Source organism: Acomys minous, assembly GCF_964271855.1.
Source record: "Acomys minous genome assembly, chromosome: 8".
NCBI classification, from domain to species: Eukaryota; Metazoa; Chordata; class Mammalia; order Rodentia; family Muridae; genus Acomys; species Acomys minous.
In genome coordinates, this window is record NC_140489.1 from 29559475 (window position 1) to 29577014 (window position 17540).

The window sequence follows — 17540 nt, forward strand, 5'->3', positions numbered from 1 at the left end:
AACCTGGGGTGGCCTAGCCTATCCTTAAAGGATCTGATGGCATATCAGGTTTTCAACTACTCTGCTCAAGCTTTACATCTCACAAGCAGCCCTAGACAGTTTCAAGAGAGCGAGTACAGCTGTGCTCAGGTAAAACTTTGATGAACATTAAAAGCCAAACTTTGTAAAGTTTTGGGGTTGCCAATTCTTCTTTTGATTGTTTTTGACCACTTCAGAATATCAAGATCCTTTCTCAATATTTATTTGTCAAAGCCACTCCAGGTCACACTGTCCTTCCTGCAGTACCTAAGCTGCTGCACAGGACATAACCTGAAAAGTGGTCAGCAGAGACTCCGTGGTGGATAGATGCTCACTCTCTCCCATCCCTAATCTCCTTTTACCCTCCTCCTCCAATCAGCCAGACCAAGCAGGTGGCTCATGCAGTGTACAGCATAAGAGGTGAGAACTGAGGCTTCAGCAAAGTGGTCCACAACACCCTCAGTACAGATAGGCCAAGTGGTCCCAAAGGGAGGAGAGACTGGAAATCCAAGGCCAGTGTTTGTCAAAGGGTAATTCATTGACCTTTTGGGCCTTTTGATAAACTGACAATCCTGCCTTAATATCCCTAGGTGTGCTCTGAGCCTCTGCTTTTATACTGAGCTTTCAGAAATGCCAGTACTGTGGGGGCCTGCTGTCACACACACGGGACTTTGGCAGTATCGCCTTTGTGTCTGAGGACCTGAGTCATTCATAGTTGATGCTGTCTCCTGACCGAGGGTTCACATCAGCATCCCTCAGCTGGACAACAGGACTCCCTGGAGACAAAGCAATGCTCAGGACAGATAACTGGGTTCCCTGGTTGACTTATATTGAAGCAAAAAGGAAGTGCGGGGCAGAGGTCAAGAGTCAGCAGACAATGAAAGCCACAAGCCACAGCTTTGGTCCTTTTGGAAATGGCAGACCAAGCCTCTGAGGGGCCATGCAGGCAGGAGCCCCTCCTCCTGCTCTTGCCAGGGCTCTGGTGGGTGGAGCAAGAGGCCTAGTTCCTCACTGGGCCTGTGAATAACTAGGGCACATCCACAAGGTCACAGTTATTCATTTAAATTCCAGCTCTAATCAGCAGGCAAAGCCTGAGAAATTATCCATTCTGAGAGGAGAGGCTGATAGAGAGCACCATAAACAAGCCCCAGGCGGGAGTGAGGGGTGCTAAGAGAGGGGGTGCAGAAAAGTGGGCTCTTCCCGCTACTCTGCCCTCTCTTCACATTCCAAATGTTTCCTCCCTCTCTTAGCAGAGAGATCTAGAACATTCAGACATTCAGACGTGGGGAGAATGTTGAGGGCAGCTCGGGGATGGGACTGCCTACCCACAAGCTGTCCATGGAGACCAGTGCTAAATCCCAGTGAGAAAAGGGTGGGTTAAAATATCTGACAGGGTCCCTTCCAGAAAACACAGAGGGCTACATATCTTTGGAGAAGTCATATTGGAGGCGTCAGTTTCCTTAACTGTAATGTCTGCACTCCTTGAGCAGCACACCCCTTAAGATCTACTGTGTCTCAGGACTCTAGAGAGCCAGATTGTCCCTTAGGCTGTGCTCACTTTTTCTATTTAATAGACACCAGTTGGGTTCTATGTACTATGTATGATGTACAGATGCACTAGCCCACACAAGTAAGACATCTGGCTGGCCCACAGGACCACTATGGAAATGTGGGTTTTAGAGGAACAGGAGTACAGACTCTGATGGCATGTGACTTCTGAAGTTCTAGCCTAATCATTGGCAGGCGACCACTGGAGCTCCCTGTGAGGTCTCTCCTTTGCAGTGATGCCCACCTGGAGGAGCTAACAGGAAGATACAGGATAATGCTCAGCCATCTTTCCAAGACCTGCACATGGTACTAGAAATACTTGCTGTTCCTTTGATTATTTTAAGTCTCTTCTCCTAGGCTAGGGTGCGAGGCTTTGAACTAACCCCATGTTGCAGTCAAAAGGAACTTGCCTATTCTTTTGACCTGGGTGTCCAGGGCTCACTGTCAAGAGTCCCCAACCCATCTCCAGAACTCTCGGAAAGGTGCTGCCCACAAGTCCTATCTCAAACTACATTTTACAGGAGGGTTATTTTTATCCAGTGTGCTCAGCACATAAAATCCATCAATTAATCAATCATTTCTTTCATAATCTTATAGCAGCTTCTGAGTAAACAGTTACATTAGCTCATAAAATCCCCACTATGTCTTCCTAAGGGGAAGGAAAAGAATCAGAGAACCACTAAAGTCTTCGGGTGTCAGAGTCACAGGGTTGTTGACTCCAGATTGCCTGGCTAGGAGCTGAGGGAGGGTAGAAAGCTAACCACTAACCCCCAGGAGGCCTGACCTGCACAGGCTACCTCCTGCCATATCCACAGCCACAATGGAAAGATCTAAACCAAGGATTTTCTTCCAGGCATAGAAACCATGAAAATATAAAATAAAATAAAGAAGCGGGAGGAACTAGAGGATTAGCAATATTTTCTAGATACATCAAAGGCAAAATGAAGGTCACAAAATTTAGACTTAGGCTAGCATCCCCTCTTGGTCCTAGTTTTCAATAACTGGGCGAGTGCAACACATCACTTAACCTCCTTAGACTACCACTTAACCGGCAATAAAATGGAGCTCGGGCCACATACCTAAGAAGGTTATTAAGAAAATAAAATGAGATAATGGTCATTAAATGGAGATGTGTCAGGGAAGGAGGGCATTAACCATTGCTATCATCTAAAGAAGGGGCGGTCACAGACCTGCACCCCTATGAATAGATCGAAGATCGTTCTCATCCTCAAGGACCAATATGGTGACCTTGTGAGAGTTCCAAAGGCCTGAATGCAGGCTGGGGAAGAGAAATGCAGGCTTCTGTTCCATTTATTCCTCACCAATAAGAGAATGTGGGCACACAAACTGCCCTTGGAAACGTCCCCACCATCAGTAAGGAAGCACAAAGCTAAGTGGCAGCTTGCAAGCAAGATGTGAGGTATTGATCTTACTCCTTCATTCCATTGGAGTAAATATTCTGCTACCAGACAGGGTTCCCTGTCCATTCCCTACAAATTAGTGATTTCTCCTTTACAATATTCCACTTTCCCCACACCCCTTAGCAGTTACCACATGCTAAAATAGGCATTAATACATGCCTGTCATGTGTATACATGTAGAGTTGCACATATATAGATGTGTGCATGCATTGTCTATGCACCTGAACCCATTTAGAATAAAAATACATAAAACTAGGGATTGTCCTCTGTTTTGCTTATCATTTCATCCTCAGTTCATACGTATTTGTGGAGTGGATGATTGAACTAAAATCTTTTTAAATAGACAAGATGGATTAAATGTTATGCACGTGTGTGTTCATGTACCTGCAGGTGCATGTCCAGATGTGTGCACGTAATTTGTGGGCCAGAAGACATGTTTGGGTGTCATCCCTCAGGGGATGTCTACCTTTTTTCTTTTTGAGTCAGGGCCTCTCACTGGCCTGGAACCAACCAAGAAGTCTAGACTGATGAGCTAGCAAACACGAGGGATCTGTCTTCCATGGTACTAAGGTTACAAAGTACAGCCCTGCACCAAGGTCTAGGGATAGACCACATGTTTACAGAGCAAGCACTTTACCAAGTAAGCTAGGACTCCAGCCCTAGTGGCATTTTTGCGAGAAGTGTGTCAAATAAAGATGAAAGACAGGCAGAAAAATAACAGATAGAAAACAATCTCTACATTTGCTAAGAATAACTCTTAACATTGCATAATCCTATTTATCACAATGATCAGAAGGACCCTACCAAAGTATGAGTGATTATTTTAGATGTTCAAGAAGAATAAAGGATATATTCATTTGGAGAAAGAGATGATAGTAAAGAAAAGGTCATATTCCCTCTAAGCAAAAGCAAACAAGTGGGCAAGCAAACCATTAGGAATACTTACAGGCTCTTCAATCCTTGGGAATTTTCAGCGATGAACCTAGCATATACCTTTAAAGTATGAATTGGTTTTAGAGCGCAGTTCCTACTATATGACTTTGGAAAAACCATTTAACCTGTCAGACCCTAAATTGTGTGTACTTTAAATTGTATATAACAATGCCTATCTTACATATGTGTTCTAAGGATTGAATATAGAAGGGACCGAGGAAATGAACATGAAGATGGCTGAGATGTTCTCCCTTCTTGTCAGCAATTCACTATTCTTCTTAACTCAAAGTTCCAGCTAGTTTAGAATAGATGTCAAACCATTCTAAATCATCTCCCATCTCTTATCTACAAATTACTGGGTCCTCTGTTGTGATCTGATATATTAACATGCATGCCTATGCACACACACACACATACACACACACATCTTAAAAGTAGAACTCTGAGTGAGCATTAACTGTCCATAGAACTACACAATTATCACAAAAATGGGCCTTCTATGTTTCCATTTTAAAAATCCAATCAAGCCCTCAATTTTTTTACAGTGAACATGTATTACTTGCATAACTGGATAATAAATAGAATATTATCAATGTCATTATAGAAAATAGGGATTTCTTACAAGAAAGAAACCTTCATTTACCCATATAATTTCTGGGTTGAGTAGGTCATATCATCAGCTTTTAGCCACAGGAAGCTATAGCTATAAAACAAGGCAAAAGCATTCATTGCATTGGATAACACACAGCTAAAATCCTTTTTTAAATATTTTCCAAAAACGTTAATTTTCCACTTCTTTGATTCACATAGAATTCATAAGGAAGCAATCACTTAAGCCAGGGAAACACATTCCATTGCTTTGAAAATAGTTCTTCAAAGCGAGCAAAAAAGCCCTTACTTCAAGGCATTTCTTCTTCTAAACCCAAAATCTGGGAAAATGCAACACACTAAAAATTTTAATCCCTAGGAAAAGGGGTCACACAGAATCAAACCATGCACAGTCTAGCAGAAGGCAAATTCCCACAACAGCTGTGCAAACAAAGACTCACCTGGACCTTGACTGACATCTGTGGCAGCAATTTCAAAGCAAAGGAAAAGAAGAGGAGAGAGAAAGGAAGACGAGCGTTAGCAGCGCACCCACACACAAGACCATGTGTTCTTGCATGAGTATGAAGGTCATGCAAGTACCCACATTTCCACCTTCACCCAAAAACCACCCATGCAAGGCAAGGAATCGAGCTCCCTTTTCACTGTGCATGTAGTAAAAGAGGTGAGCCTCCCATCTGTCCGGAAAGTCATCATCCTGGAATCAGATAGAGCTCCAAAGAGCCAAGCAGCCTAGGACCCTGTAAGAATATTGGTTAAAATATTCTGGCTAGTTTCTACACACCGACACCCACACAAATCCTCCTGTTTTTCCAGATACCAAACTTTGGACACGAAGTCAAGTGAGGTTTCCCAGCAGAGAGAAAAACGAATGAACCACTCCCTTGAGGAAGAAAGAAAAAGAGGCATCAGCATTAAGTGCAAACTGCAGCATCCTTTTGCACATAGGGTGGAAGGACAGAAGACGACACAACATTTACAGCCCCCTCCCTTCGCAGTGACCGTTCTTCATCACAGACAGCTGTGTGTGAGTGAGACTGTGTGTGAACTAAACATTCACCATACAAATTGAAACTCTCCTTCCCTGCACCCACAAATTTTCTCCATGCTTTTTACCCCGTCACCAATGACAAGGATAACCCAGGTGAGTCACTCTTGTCAACCATAATTGAACACAGAGCCCCAAAAAGGTTGACATGTGAATTAAACCAATGAACTCTTGAAACATACAGAAGAGTTCACTCCCATCATCTTCATCATCAAGGGAATGTCTTTTTCCTCATCCCACACTAGGGTGAAGTAGGATTGTGCTGGAAAACTTTAGTGGAAACAACCTCAGACTCTGTTAAGAACTCAGACAGCTTAGGCCCATTTACTACAGCTGAGGCAGCCAGGAAGCTACTTCGGAAACAACTCACCATCAGGCTATCCTGTTGGATGCACTTAGAATTGTTAGACAATGGATCTGGAAAGACCATAGGCTTATCTACTTTGATGTTGTTTCTTTTTGTTGATTTTGTTGTTGCTGGCATTGGGAGGTAAAGACACTGATAGATGTTTTCCAAGGTTGAGCAGCTAGTTCAGAGACAGAGCTCAGAAAATAGTCCTCCGTCTCTGTTCAGAATTCTCTCAACTGAAGCCCAGATCACTCTAGACATAGAGAATCCAGTTTGACTTGCAGGGTAACGGAAGCACTCTTAAGCCACAGGAAAGACAGGTGAGAATCTCCCAGTTACCCCATGAGCAGATCATCACTAACCCTCCATGGCTTTAACCTATTGCCAGAACAAGGCAGGTAGCAAGCACCATGCCAATAATGAAACATCTGCAATCAGATTTGTACAGCACATCCTTAGGGCTTTTATCCCAGGAAAACCTAGGCTCTTAGCAGATTGAGCTGTGCCCTAGCATCTGGGAGGGACATAGTCAGTGAAACAGCTGAGGATTTACTCAGTGTGCACGCACCCTGCAATCCCTGGTAGCTATATATGCTCAAAGACATTTCTAGAGACGTCTGAATCATTCCTTAGACGTACCCCCTTTCAGTTTTTCTGGTAAGTTAGATTTAGGGGTGGAGTGATGAGAGAGGGGAAGAAAAGAGGTAGAAGAGAAGAGCTGGGTAGGAAAAGGACGCTGCACAAATAACTAAGTGGGGCCATTAACTGTGACTGATGGATTGCCTAGAATAGTGGTCTCATTAAAATACCCCTTAATTAAACAGGATGTCTGTGGTGAGAACGTCAACACTGTTGCTCATACACATTCTTTGAGGTCTCCAAGACCCACTGCGACAGGATCCCTTGGAACCCCAATGGTCTTTAGATGCTAGTTAGTTACCCACTTTAGCACTGTGATTGCAATCCTAAACTTGGAGACAGACAGGTCTGAGCTCATCTCCCAGCTTGCTCTGCAGCCTTAGGCCAGTCACTGAACTTGTCTCTAATTCATCTTCCTCGGCTATGAGAATGGGAACAGACTCTCCCCCGTGGGGGTGTGAGGAGACTTAAATGCTTACAAAGCACTTGGTGCCAGGCGAACACTGTTATCAATGGTAACAGCACTGACTGTTATCATTTTGAATCACCACAGATGGAATTACCAACATTTATTGACCAGATGCTTCACTGGAAGCACCAAGAGACCACAGAAGCTAAGCCTGTGACTTGGGTTCAATGCTTCTACTTACGAACTGGTAAGAATGCTCCAACCCCTGCTCCACATCCTTCACCCCACTCCTCAGAGCAAAGTAAGCTGAGAAAGGTTTGGAGTGGGACCAGGGGCCGAAACAAATCCCACGATTATTTCCTCCGTTTTTATCTCTCATACTTTTAACTCAGTGCACTTGTAGTCATACATAAAAACAGTAACTCTTTTCATCACAGACGGGCAACAAAAGCAACCTTAATAGTCCTTTGCGTTAGGCAGGGCTGAGGAGACAATATCTGAGCCCAGTTCCTGGCCATTGCAGTGACAGCAAGCAGCTCTGATCATTGTTCCAACTGTGGGAATTCAGAAACATGACCCTTGGATCTAGAAGCAGGGAGTTACTTGAATTTCTGGACTCAGCTCAGGTCCCCTTTCCTCCAAAAACATAAAGTGGCAAAGGTAGAAGGTAATGAGAAGGGTATCCCTTGGGACTGCGGGTGAAAGGATGTCTAAAAGGAGAGAGTGAGGAACTTGTCTGCTTCGGTATTGTCTCTCCTATGACAACCCCAGAGCTCTTCTAGGGAACCCCTGTCCCACCTTTAATGCATGTGGTTGGTAAAGATGACCCCTGATCTAAGAGAGGCCTTATGACTCCACTCAGATTCTTGTTTCTTGACAAGTAATTCACCCAGTAACAGACATGTGACCCGGGCCCAACCAATGAGAGTCTTCCAAGGGAATTTCACTGGAATTATTAGAAATAATACTAGCTTCCATCTTTGTCACCAGGTAAGACTTCTCCATACTTGATAATGAGGGCAACGCGGGAGAAAACAAGGCATCTTTGTAGGATGGGGAGGGCTAACTGACATAGAATCAAATCCTAGCTCCGCCTTCCACCCACAGGCAATTGCCTCAGCATCTCTAAGCCGCCTCAATCTCCTCTTCTATAAACAGAGATCCTCAAGGTACCTAACTTAGTGAGCTGTATCCATGGAAATCCTGGATTCACATTCAATACATATTAATGGAGTGCCAATTATAGGCCAAACCTCACTTTCTACACGGAAGATATGAGCAATTAATGAATGGAGCAGGTAGTATTCTTGAGTTTAAATGGGAGATGTAAACAATTCAAACATGCATTTATAATGTGACATGACATAGTGATAATTGTCATGAAGAAAGAATTATCAAAGTAAGTGGCAGCAGGAGACCCTGTGTCAGAAATGATTATGAAAGAAACAGGTCAGTGGAAATAATGGATTGATACATGAAGAAGGTAGGTACAGCTGAAGAAGACGCTTCCTATACCTGAGGAAGACCGTTTGGGCAAGAAAACAGTGCCTGTAAAGGGTGCAGGCAGGACCCACTCGGCTGGTTAATTATACTGGTGAGACAAGAGGTCTGAAGGCTGGCTCCCTTAACCTGCCACTTCCCGCCCAGCTCACGTGCAGTCCTCAGTACATCACAGATGCTCAGAAAGTACTCAAGGGTAAACAGACTGATTCCTGACCTAGGCTCAAGCCACCTCCCTCAGGACTTCTCTACTGCAACCAGGGGATGCAAAAGAAGAAAAGAAGGGATTAGAAACCCACCACCACCCTCCACTCACTTTCTTCAGCATCACAAAGGGAAGAAGTACTGCACTCACAGATGCTGATAATATATTCAACAATGACTTCAGCCACAAGTTCGAAGGGAGTGTCTAACTGTCAGAAAAAAAAGAAAGGACCCTCTATCTAACATGCTACACTTTGATATGTGGCCCGCCCTGGGGAAGCTCCCTCCCACCACACCCTTTATTTGGATTAGATCATATCAAGAGCCAAAAGTCCAAAATTCTCCTACTTTCTTCCATCTATTGGAGGTTTGGGAAGTATAGAGCAGGATGAATAGGCAGACTCCAGAAGGACAGACCTAGCCAAACCTTAGGGGACACCACCTGGTGAACTCTGCCTTGAGTCTGACCTATTTTCTAGGAGAAAAAATAGAATATAGATTTCAACACAGTGGCACTCTGGAAAACTACAGGCCCAGCAGTGTGAGAAAATAAAACACCAAGGGGTGGCTGAAAAAGTGCTAGCACTGGTAAGCATACTGTTTCATCTAATTGTCAATGACCCTTGCTTCTACAATCTGCCCCCACTTTCTGTTCACTTTAAAAAAAAAACTGATACAAGGAGGCAGGATGTGGTGGCGTGTGCCTTTAATCCCAGCACTTGGGAGGCCGAGTCAGGTGGATCTTCATGAGTTCCAGCCTTGTCTACAGAGTCAGTTCCAGGACAGTCAAGGCTACATAGAGAACCTATCTCAAAAAGCAAAACAAAGAAAAAGAAGAGGAGGAGGAGAAGGAGGAGGAGGAGGAAAGAAAAGAGAGAGAGAAAAAAGAAAATGGTACAAGACTAGGGAGATAACTGAAGAGATAGGGTGAGGACCCAAATTCAAATCCCCAGAACTCATGTTAAAAAGCCAGGCAAGAGTTGCATATCTCAGCAATCCCAGTGTTCCTAAGGTGAGATGGAAGGCAGAAGCAGGAGACTCCCTGGACTCTTGAAGGCCAGCTAGCCTGCCTATGTTACAGCAAATGACAAGACAGTTTTCCTTCAAATAGGGTGGAAAGTAAGAATGAACTCTGAAGTTGTCCTCTGACCTCCACACACATGTTCAAATATATGCACCTATGGACACACAAACACACACACACACACTTATGCAGTGTGTTTCATTGGGTCTGTTCTGGTGCACAAGGCTGCATTCCCAAACATGGTCTCCAGGCACTGGCACAAGGAGCACTGGGGATACAAGCCTCAGAAATAGGAACAGCAAGACAGGAGCTAGGAACACCTGTGGCTATGTCCCAGTCTGATTTCCTTGCTGTGTGACCTCATAAAGTGTTTCTGGTAATATAGATGAAATGCTTATCTTTTCCTACATGAAGGAAATTAAATTACCAGCTAATATTGACTGGGGGTTTCTATGTGCCATGTACTGCACAACAACTACTCTAAGGGGCGGGAGCTGTTGCCACACCCAGTTTACAGCTAAGGGACTAATGGACAGGATGCTTAGCAAAGAAAGGTACGGACATTGATTACTCTAAGTCATTTACCATTGCACAGCATCACCCCCAAAGGAAGGTGACTATACAAAGAAAATGAGATTAAAGCAACACTAAACATCATAAAGTTCACATGTATACAGCAGTTCCAGTGTGTTGGGCACTGTGACATGGGCTTTAGATGTACCATTTAATTTAATGTTTGCCATAAGTCTAACGGGAAGGAACACTATTTATTCCATTTCACAGGTAAGGAAACTGAGACCTAAACAGGATGCACTATTGTTCCTAAAACCTCTCAGACTCAGAAAATATCAGTTAAGGATCAGGCTTTATGAATAAATAGCTCAAAGTAGGACAGGCAGCAATTGACCCAGGAAGATACAAATGACAGGTAAAATTGCTGGCTATCTCACAGATATAACAAGGTATTCCCCAGGGCTAGAGGAAGCAGTTAGACTCAGCCAGATCTGAAACAACTATAAGCCTAACCTTGACATCCCACCTCCTTTACTCCTGAAGCCATGATCTACCAGCCCAGGCCCCACAGAATACCCAGAATCCCCTACCAATTACCAAAATCCACATGGGCCTCTTCCCAAGAACCATTCTCCAAAACAGACCACCATTATATGTGCTCTATTGTTAAGAAGTGGACAATGGGACTGAGGGCATAGTTTTGTAGGTAAAGTGCTTGCCATGTGAGCATAAGTACTAGAGTTGGACCCCCCAGAATCCATTCAAAAAGCCAGGCATGGTGACAGACTTCTGGAGTTTGCTTGCCAACCAGTCTAGATTACCTGGGTTGATAAGACCTAAGGATCAACACCCATTGTTGACCTCTGGCTTCCACACACATGCATATGTATATGTGTAATTTTCCCTCTCTCTCAACACACACACACACACACACACACACACACACACACACACACACACATTTTTTTAAAAAATAAAGGGACTGAACATCCCTTACAAATGTACAGCCAGGCCTTCATGGTGCTAGAGGTAGAACAAAGAGGCTGATTGCCGGCCTCTTGTACAGGCTCTTACATATCCGAGCAGAAGGTTGATGGCTTTCTATTGAATATTATTATACCAGGCCACATCTCAGGAAGAAATTCAAAGCCCTGGTTGTACCTCCTCAATGGCCTATCCCATTCCCTCAGTCTGGAGAAAAGATAAGGATAAGGCTGCCACTTCTCCATGAACACACTTAGACAGAAATATTTCTTTTAGCTAAGTCCTAAAGAGGTCTTCTAGCAGCCAGGAAGCTCTTGCAGGCTGAGCTTTGTCTGGGTTCCCCAAACACAGAAGAGAGGACCTTGCAGTTAACTTCATCCTCGGCATGAGAGCCCATTTATCTATTACTGAGCTCCTCCACCCCCAGAGCTGGTGTTATGTCATTTTGTTCTTTAATGATGGTAACTCTAGATCTTAAAACAAAGCACCCAGTAGTGCCCGATGGGTTCCAGACTGTTGAGAGACAACAGTAGTCTGGTGAGCAGGAAAAAAAAAAAACATGAAGAGCAGCAAAAGTCACCTTTATGGTCCAGGCCACTGCTGCACTTAAACACCTTTAGGGACTTTTGTGCACCTGTAGAAGCTCTGGTTTAAAGAATGAGAGTTTGACTGAGAAGAGAACAGTCAGCATGCTGTGTATTCGAGACCTGCACAGACAGTCTCCTGTTGGTGTTTTGGAGCTATGGTGCAAAGCTGTAGAGGTAAGATAATCTATCTGAGTCATGGCTTTGCTACTTATTGTAGATTTCTTAGTCAAAACTTCCTCATCTACTGTATGGGAATAGTTACAGCATTGCCAGGTTCACTAGAACCATCTTTGCAGTCCTCGGCCACACAGTAAAATCCACAGGCTCACAGGAAACTGGATTTAACATCCACTAACCAAAAACTTCACTAATGGTACATAATAAAAAGTAAAGACCAGTTTCATGTACATTAAGAAACACGTAAGGACACAACAGATATGGACCATCTGAAAGACCTGAGCTTTACGTGCACAAATAAAGAGCTTATGGATTGCTGCGTAGTAGAGCCATCTTCAGCTGCAGGAAGTTGTGACATCAGCTACAAAATGGGGCTCACATAACACATGGGAGCTAAAGTCACTGGCTCAGGTTTGAGGTGAGCATGTTTTGGGAGCCCACTTGAAGGATGTTTGCTGATCTTGGTTCAGCTACCAACACCTAGGGCTTCTTCAGAACAAAATCATGTATAATCAAAAGAAAATTACTATGCTCAGAGCATCCTGTAATGTATCAATTGCATTGGAACAAATTTGCATTTTCAAAATAAGCATTATACCAGAACTGACTGTCCCTAATTTATATGACTGTTGTGCGGATGGAGTGAGATGATCCATATAAAGTGTTTAGTGCAAAGCCAGGCACATAATAAACACTCATGAAACTGATTGAAATTACTAATGTCTCTGCTGGTTGTTAACACATACCTGGTACACTGAAAGTGACACATTGGGCTACTATTGACCTGTTCAAGCCTCCGAGCTGAAGGCATCTCTAGCAGAATTAACACTTCCCAACCTTAGGCTATGAGGTGCACAGCTACAGTAGTCTCCTAACCGAATAGGACAGGGCCTTTGGGAAAGTCCTCACAACCAGCGGACACTGCCAAGGGTTAGACTTCCTATGCCAATTTCCTACCAAAAAAAAAATAGGGGCTGTCCCCCACAAAATTCCAGTATGACCTACCAGAGAAAGGACTCTAAAGGAACAGCAGGAAATCAAAAAAGGCATTGATCCAAATGAAAAGATACCCATCATCTTGTAGGACTGGGAAAAAAAGGTATCATAGGAAAGAAATCCATCAAGCCCAATGGTGTAAAAACCCCCCTAGACAAAGGCTTCTTAAGTTTCCATTTCCTGTAACACAGACAGAGTAGGTGGCAGCTTCTGGATTCAAGCAGACATGGATGAAAACCCTGATCCTTCCACATATGTTCACTGGGGCAAATTAACTGGCCTCTCTGAACCCTAACTTCCCCATGTGTAAATGGCACCGGTCCCCTTACCTAGAAAGACTGATGGAAGGATCATAGGAGCTAATGTGTGCAAAGCATTGAGTAAGCACACAGGAAGTGCTGGTCCACACTGGCCATCGTAATTACTGGATTATTGCAGCCCAGTGATTCTTTGGAGGGGGGGATGTCTTCTTTCCAAGAATCCCCCAGATCTCTGTAAAGAGTCTACGTTCTTGGAGTTCATGCCAGTTGGAAGACTGTTTTAGAAGAAGCAGGTGGTCTCCTAGAGTTCCTACAGACTTTGTGCTTGAGTGCCCAGGAGAGCTGTGGGATGGACATGGGCTATGCTGGAGCATAACATCGGTGGGCCCTGGGGTGGAGGGCAGGAAGGCTCTGGACTCGAAGTCAAAGCTTCTGGTGTTTTGTTTTCCTCATCTTCAAGAGTTGTGGTAAAACACATATTACATGAAAACCTAACATCTTAGACTATTTTTGTCTCAGTGCTAGGGATTGGGCCCACGGGCCATGTTTAAGGTGTTCTCCTGAGCCCCATTCTAAGCCTCTGTTTTTAAATAATAATTTAGATGCATCACATCCCTCATAGTCATGTACAAATCTCACCACCATCCATCTCCAGCATCTTCTTACGAAACTGAAACTCCATAGCCACACGATGCTCATTCCTCATGTCTCTCTCCCCAGGAGCCACCGCTCTCCTTCCCATCCCCATGAAGTTAACTACTCTATGTACCTCCCATAAGTAGACTTTTACAGTATTTATTCCTCTGTGGCTGGGCTCATCTTATTTAGCATAGCATCCTCAAGGTTCACCCATGTTGTGACATGTGTCAGAATCCCCTTCTTTGTTAAGGACAAAGTTCTCATTGTGAGTGGAAGCCATATTTCACTTGGGGAAACCTGGTTTGGAGACCTGGTTCTCCAGCGTCCTATCAGCTATGTGATCTTGGGCTACTCAGTCCCTCGCAGCCTTGTTTCCCATACCCATAACTAGGTGGACTAGGGACACGAGTACAGGTTGCTGGGAAGTGTGGATGAAACTGGAAATGTGGATGCACCTCATGCTTATCAGAGTAGTGTGTGATTCATGAATTCAGTCCAGAAATATAAATTAAGTATCAATTCTTTATTTGCCACTGTGCTAGGTGATTCATTAGAATCCCAAAACACGATGGGATCATTCAATAAAAGTTGAAGATGCACACCCCCAGAAGGCAGCTTCAGGGATCTTCATAATACACAAGACCTCTTGCGTTGTCCATTCACCACCTGAGGCGGGACTATATGTCTTCACACCACCTCACTGACTCTTATCGGTATAGCTATTATTCTCACTTCATACCAAGGAAACCAAGGCTTACGAGTTAACTTCCTTAGACTTAAACTTGATTTTGCTGAAATTAAAGGCCCCTTCCCTCCAGCATACCATCCTAATTATTAGCCTAACCACCCAAACTCAACTGCCTTTCAGGACAAGGAGACAGACTTCCGAAAACTAACATGGATTTTTTTTCCCCATGACCAGTGGAAATAGCTGATGAAAATAACTGATGGCCATTAAACATTCCGAAGCATGGTGCATATTGTAATATTGATGATATCTGCCACAAGCTATGATCATAGGATCCATATTTCAGAGGAAAAAGGCAAGCTGGGACAACAAATCCAAAAATGAATTTTGTAAAAATGCATCACCAAGCAAGAAGTGAATATGCATTTCTTGGGGGATAGAAAAAAAGGATAGGGGGTCTGCAAGTCCAATAAATTTAGAAGGCACTGAATTTGTTTAAATGTAATCAAGTCTCTAAAACGTCAACAGCTTCACCTATCAGAATACACACGGTTACACAGTGACATACAAAAATGATACCGTCCTACTGGCCATCTGTGATGTATAGTTTTGGAATAGTAGACACTTGTTTGAACAAAACACCTGGCCATCACAGAGTGAGTTTGAGAAAGGCTGGCTTTTAGGTTTTCAAAACAGCTGTTGGGTTGTAATCTTCATTGGGAGTCTTCATTCTTTGTTTGTTCTCAGGGTGAACTTTGCATCTGGTTCAATTTGAGATAGGGAACAGTTACAAATTCACTGGCCACTTCCTGCACGTCACACACACATAGATTTGGACACCAGAGACTTAAAAAGACCACCCTGTATGCAGTTAGCCATAAATGTAACAAACCTATCACTGTACTTAAAGTTAATGGAGGACATAGGGTTGACAAAAGATGCTTCAAACTCTTGCTACAGAAACATGAAAGTAGCCCTGAGAGGTAAGACAGCAACAATGAAGAAAAGAGGAGCCTTTTTAAAGAACCTGTTGCCATAACTGACCACTGGTCAACTGATACCCTGAGGGTCATACTCCCTTGGGAACCATGCAGTGTAATGAAAGGTGTGAGCTCAAATCCCAGTGTGGCTGCATTACATGACCTTCAGGAGGTCACTTAATTCTATAACCTGATCACAGTATCCATTTCAGAGTTTCCCAATATGTCAAAAGAGGCTCATACATATAAAATGCCTAACCACCTGGCTGGCTCAATAGGCATCACTTCCCTTTTATTTGATTAGTAATACCCTGGAATAGTGAGTTCAAGAAGACTATGAAAGTACATATGGGCTTGGGATAAAAGGAGTATGAGGATTGACCAGCAATATCTACCATTGGCTTAATAAGGAAGCGGCCACATATTGCCTTAAGTTAGCACTCAACTTTATACCATCCAGAGGCCTTGTAGTAAGAGAATGAGTTTCTAGTTACTTGAAGAAGCCAAAAGGCAAGTAAAAAGCCTTCTCAGGAGGCTCTGTGCTGTTAGCTCTTATGCTTTTCCTTATTAACCTCCCCGAACATACTTTTTTCTCATTTTCACAAAATGAGTAAGGCTGCTTCCTCCCTCCCTCAGCCCCTTTGTAAAGCAGAGGTTGCTGTGATGCTATAGACCTAACAGACAGACCTATATACCTGAAAACCCTGCAAGAAGCCTACAACAGAACCCTGATGGGACCCTATCCCATTACAAAGGGTTCAGTGGGAATCCCACAGGCCCTCCCCAAGAGAGGTCAGAGGACCCAGCAGACGTCATGCTTCCAAGAAGAAAAGGATGATTTCCTAAAAAGAATATCTCATGCATCTCATGCTTTTTAAAAAAGTTCTTATCATTATTATTAATCACCATTTTTTTTATCTTGCAACAGCTGTGGCACTATAATTAAAAGTGGTTTCAAAACAATACTACCAAGTGGGCTTTGTTTCAGAGTGAATAGAAGAGAAAAAGCATTTCCAAAGTAGAAGAGTCTTAAATTCGTCCTCTTTGCTCCTTGGCTTTTGATTTCTTTCTTCCATTTTTGAGGCAAGGGCTTGCTTGCTTGGTAGCCTAGCCTAGGCTCGGATTTTCTGCCATCCTCCTGCCTCAACCTCCTGAATGCTGGGATTACAGGTGTGAGCCACCATGCCAGGGCTCATCCTTTTTGTTTTCAAGTTCTCATCACTGATACACATTCCTTGCATATTACCCATGCCCCCAATGACAAGGGGTAATGCACAAGGCCAGTAGCAGGTGAACGAAGTAAATACAAGAGGACTCTTCAAGTTTTAAGTCTAACTGCAGAATGCACCCACAACAGGTAGATAAGCAAGTAACACACAGTAGCTGTGATTATTTCCAAAGCATAGTAGAGGACTCTGTGAGACCGAAAGGCAAGAGTACAAACCAAAAAGAAAGACTCCGTGTTTACATATCTGAGCGACTGATTTTCCAATTGTTTCCCAGCAGGCCTCAGGATGATGACCTAGGCTCTTGGAGATGTCTATGGCAGGAATAATCAGAAAACAAAAGCTAGTCGCAGCATTTCTGAGCTTTTAGAGAAAAAGCAGGAAAGCCTAGGGAGCTACCTGCATTTCTGGACACCACTCATTCATCTTAGCAGTGGACAATGGTCTCAACTGTCCCACAGCAGGTTTCTAAAAACCAGAGCTTGGAGAGTTGGCATACCCAGGAAGTCAGGACCGCCTCCCTCACCCTATAAAGGGCCAAGTACAGAGGATGTGGGCCCTCCCCACAGGCTGAACTCGAATCCATCTGCTGCCTAGTGCTTGGGAATTAATCAAGCAAATCCCTTGATAAATCTGAGGCCACTATTAGACAACACTAATATCCTCCTCAGAGTAATCCAGACAAATACATTCAGAGAGGGGGGAGTCCCGAGTGGCAGAGAAACAGCCCATTCTCCTGTTACAGGTCTCCTCATAAGAACACTTGCATTGGCATTGCCCTAACCCCTATA

At 43.7% G+C, this 17540-nt stretch overlaps 1 protein-coding gene across 26 annotated transcripts in view; it reads right to left on the reverse strand.

The window, feature by feature from the left end:
- The window catches only part of NRXN3 (neurexin 3), a 1580128-nt gene that overhangs the window by 1470494 nt on the left and 92094 nt on the right, over window positions 1-17540 (reverse strand). For 24 of the 26 annotated variants that reach the window (XM_084791320.1, XM_084791319.1, XM_084791310.1 and 21 more), the window contains exon 3: window positions 4970-4987. The exons of the other annotated variants lie outside the window; for them this stretch is intronic. In XM_084791320.1, the coding sequence (XP_084647446.1) occupies window positions 4970-4987 (18 nt within the window). The remainder of the gene's footprint in view (window positions 1-4969; window positions 4988-17540) is intronic. 26 annotated transcript variants of the gene reach the window in all.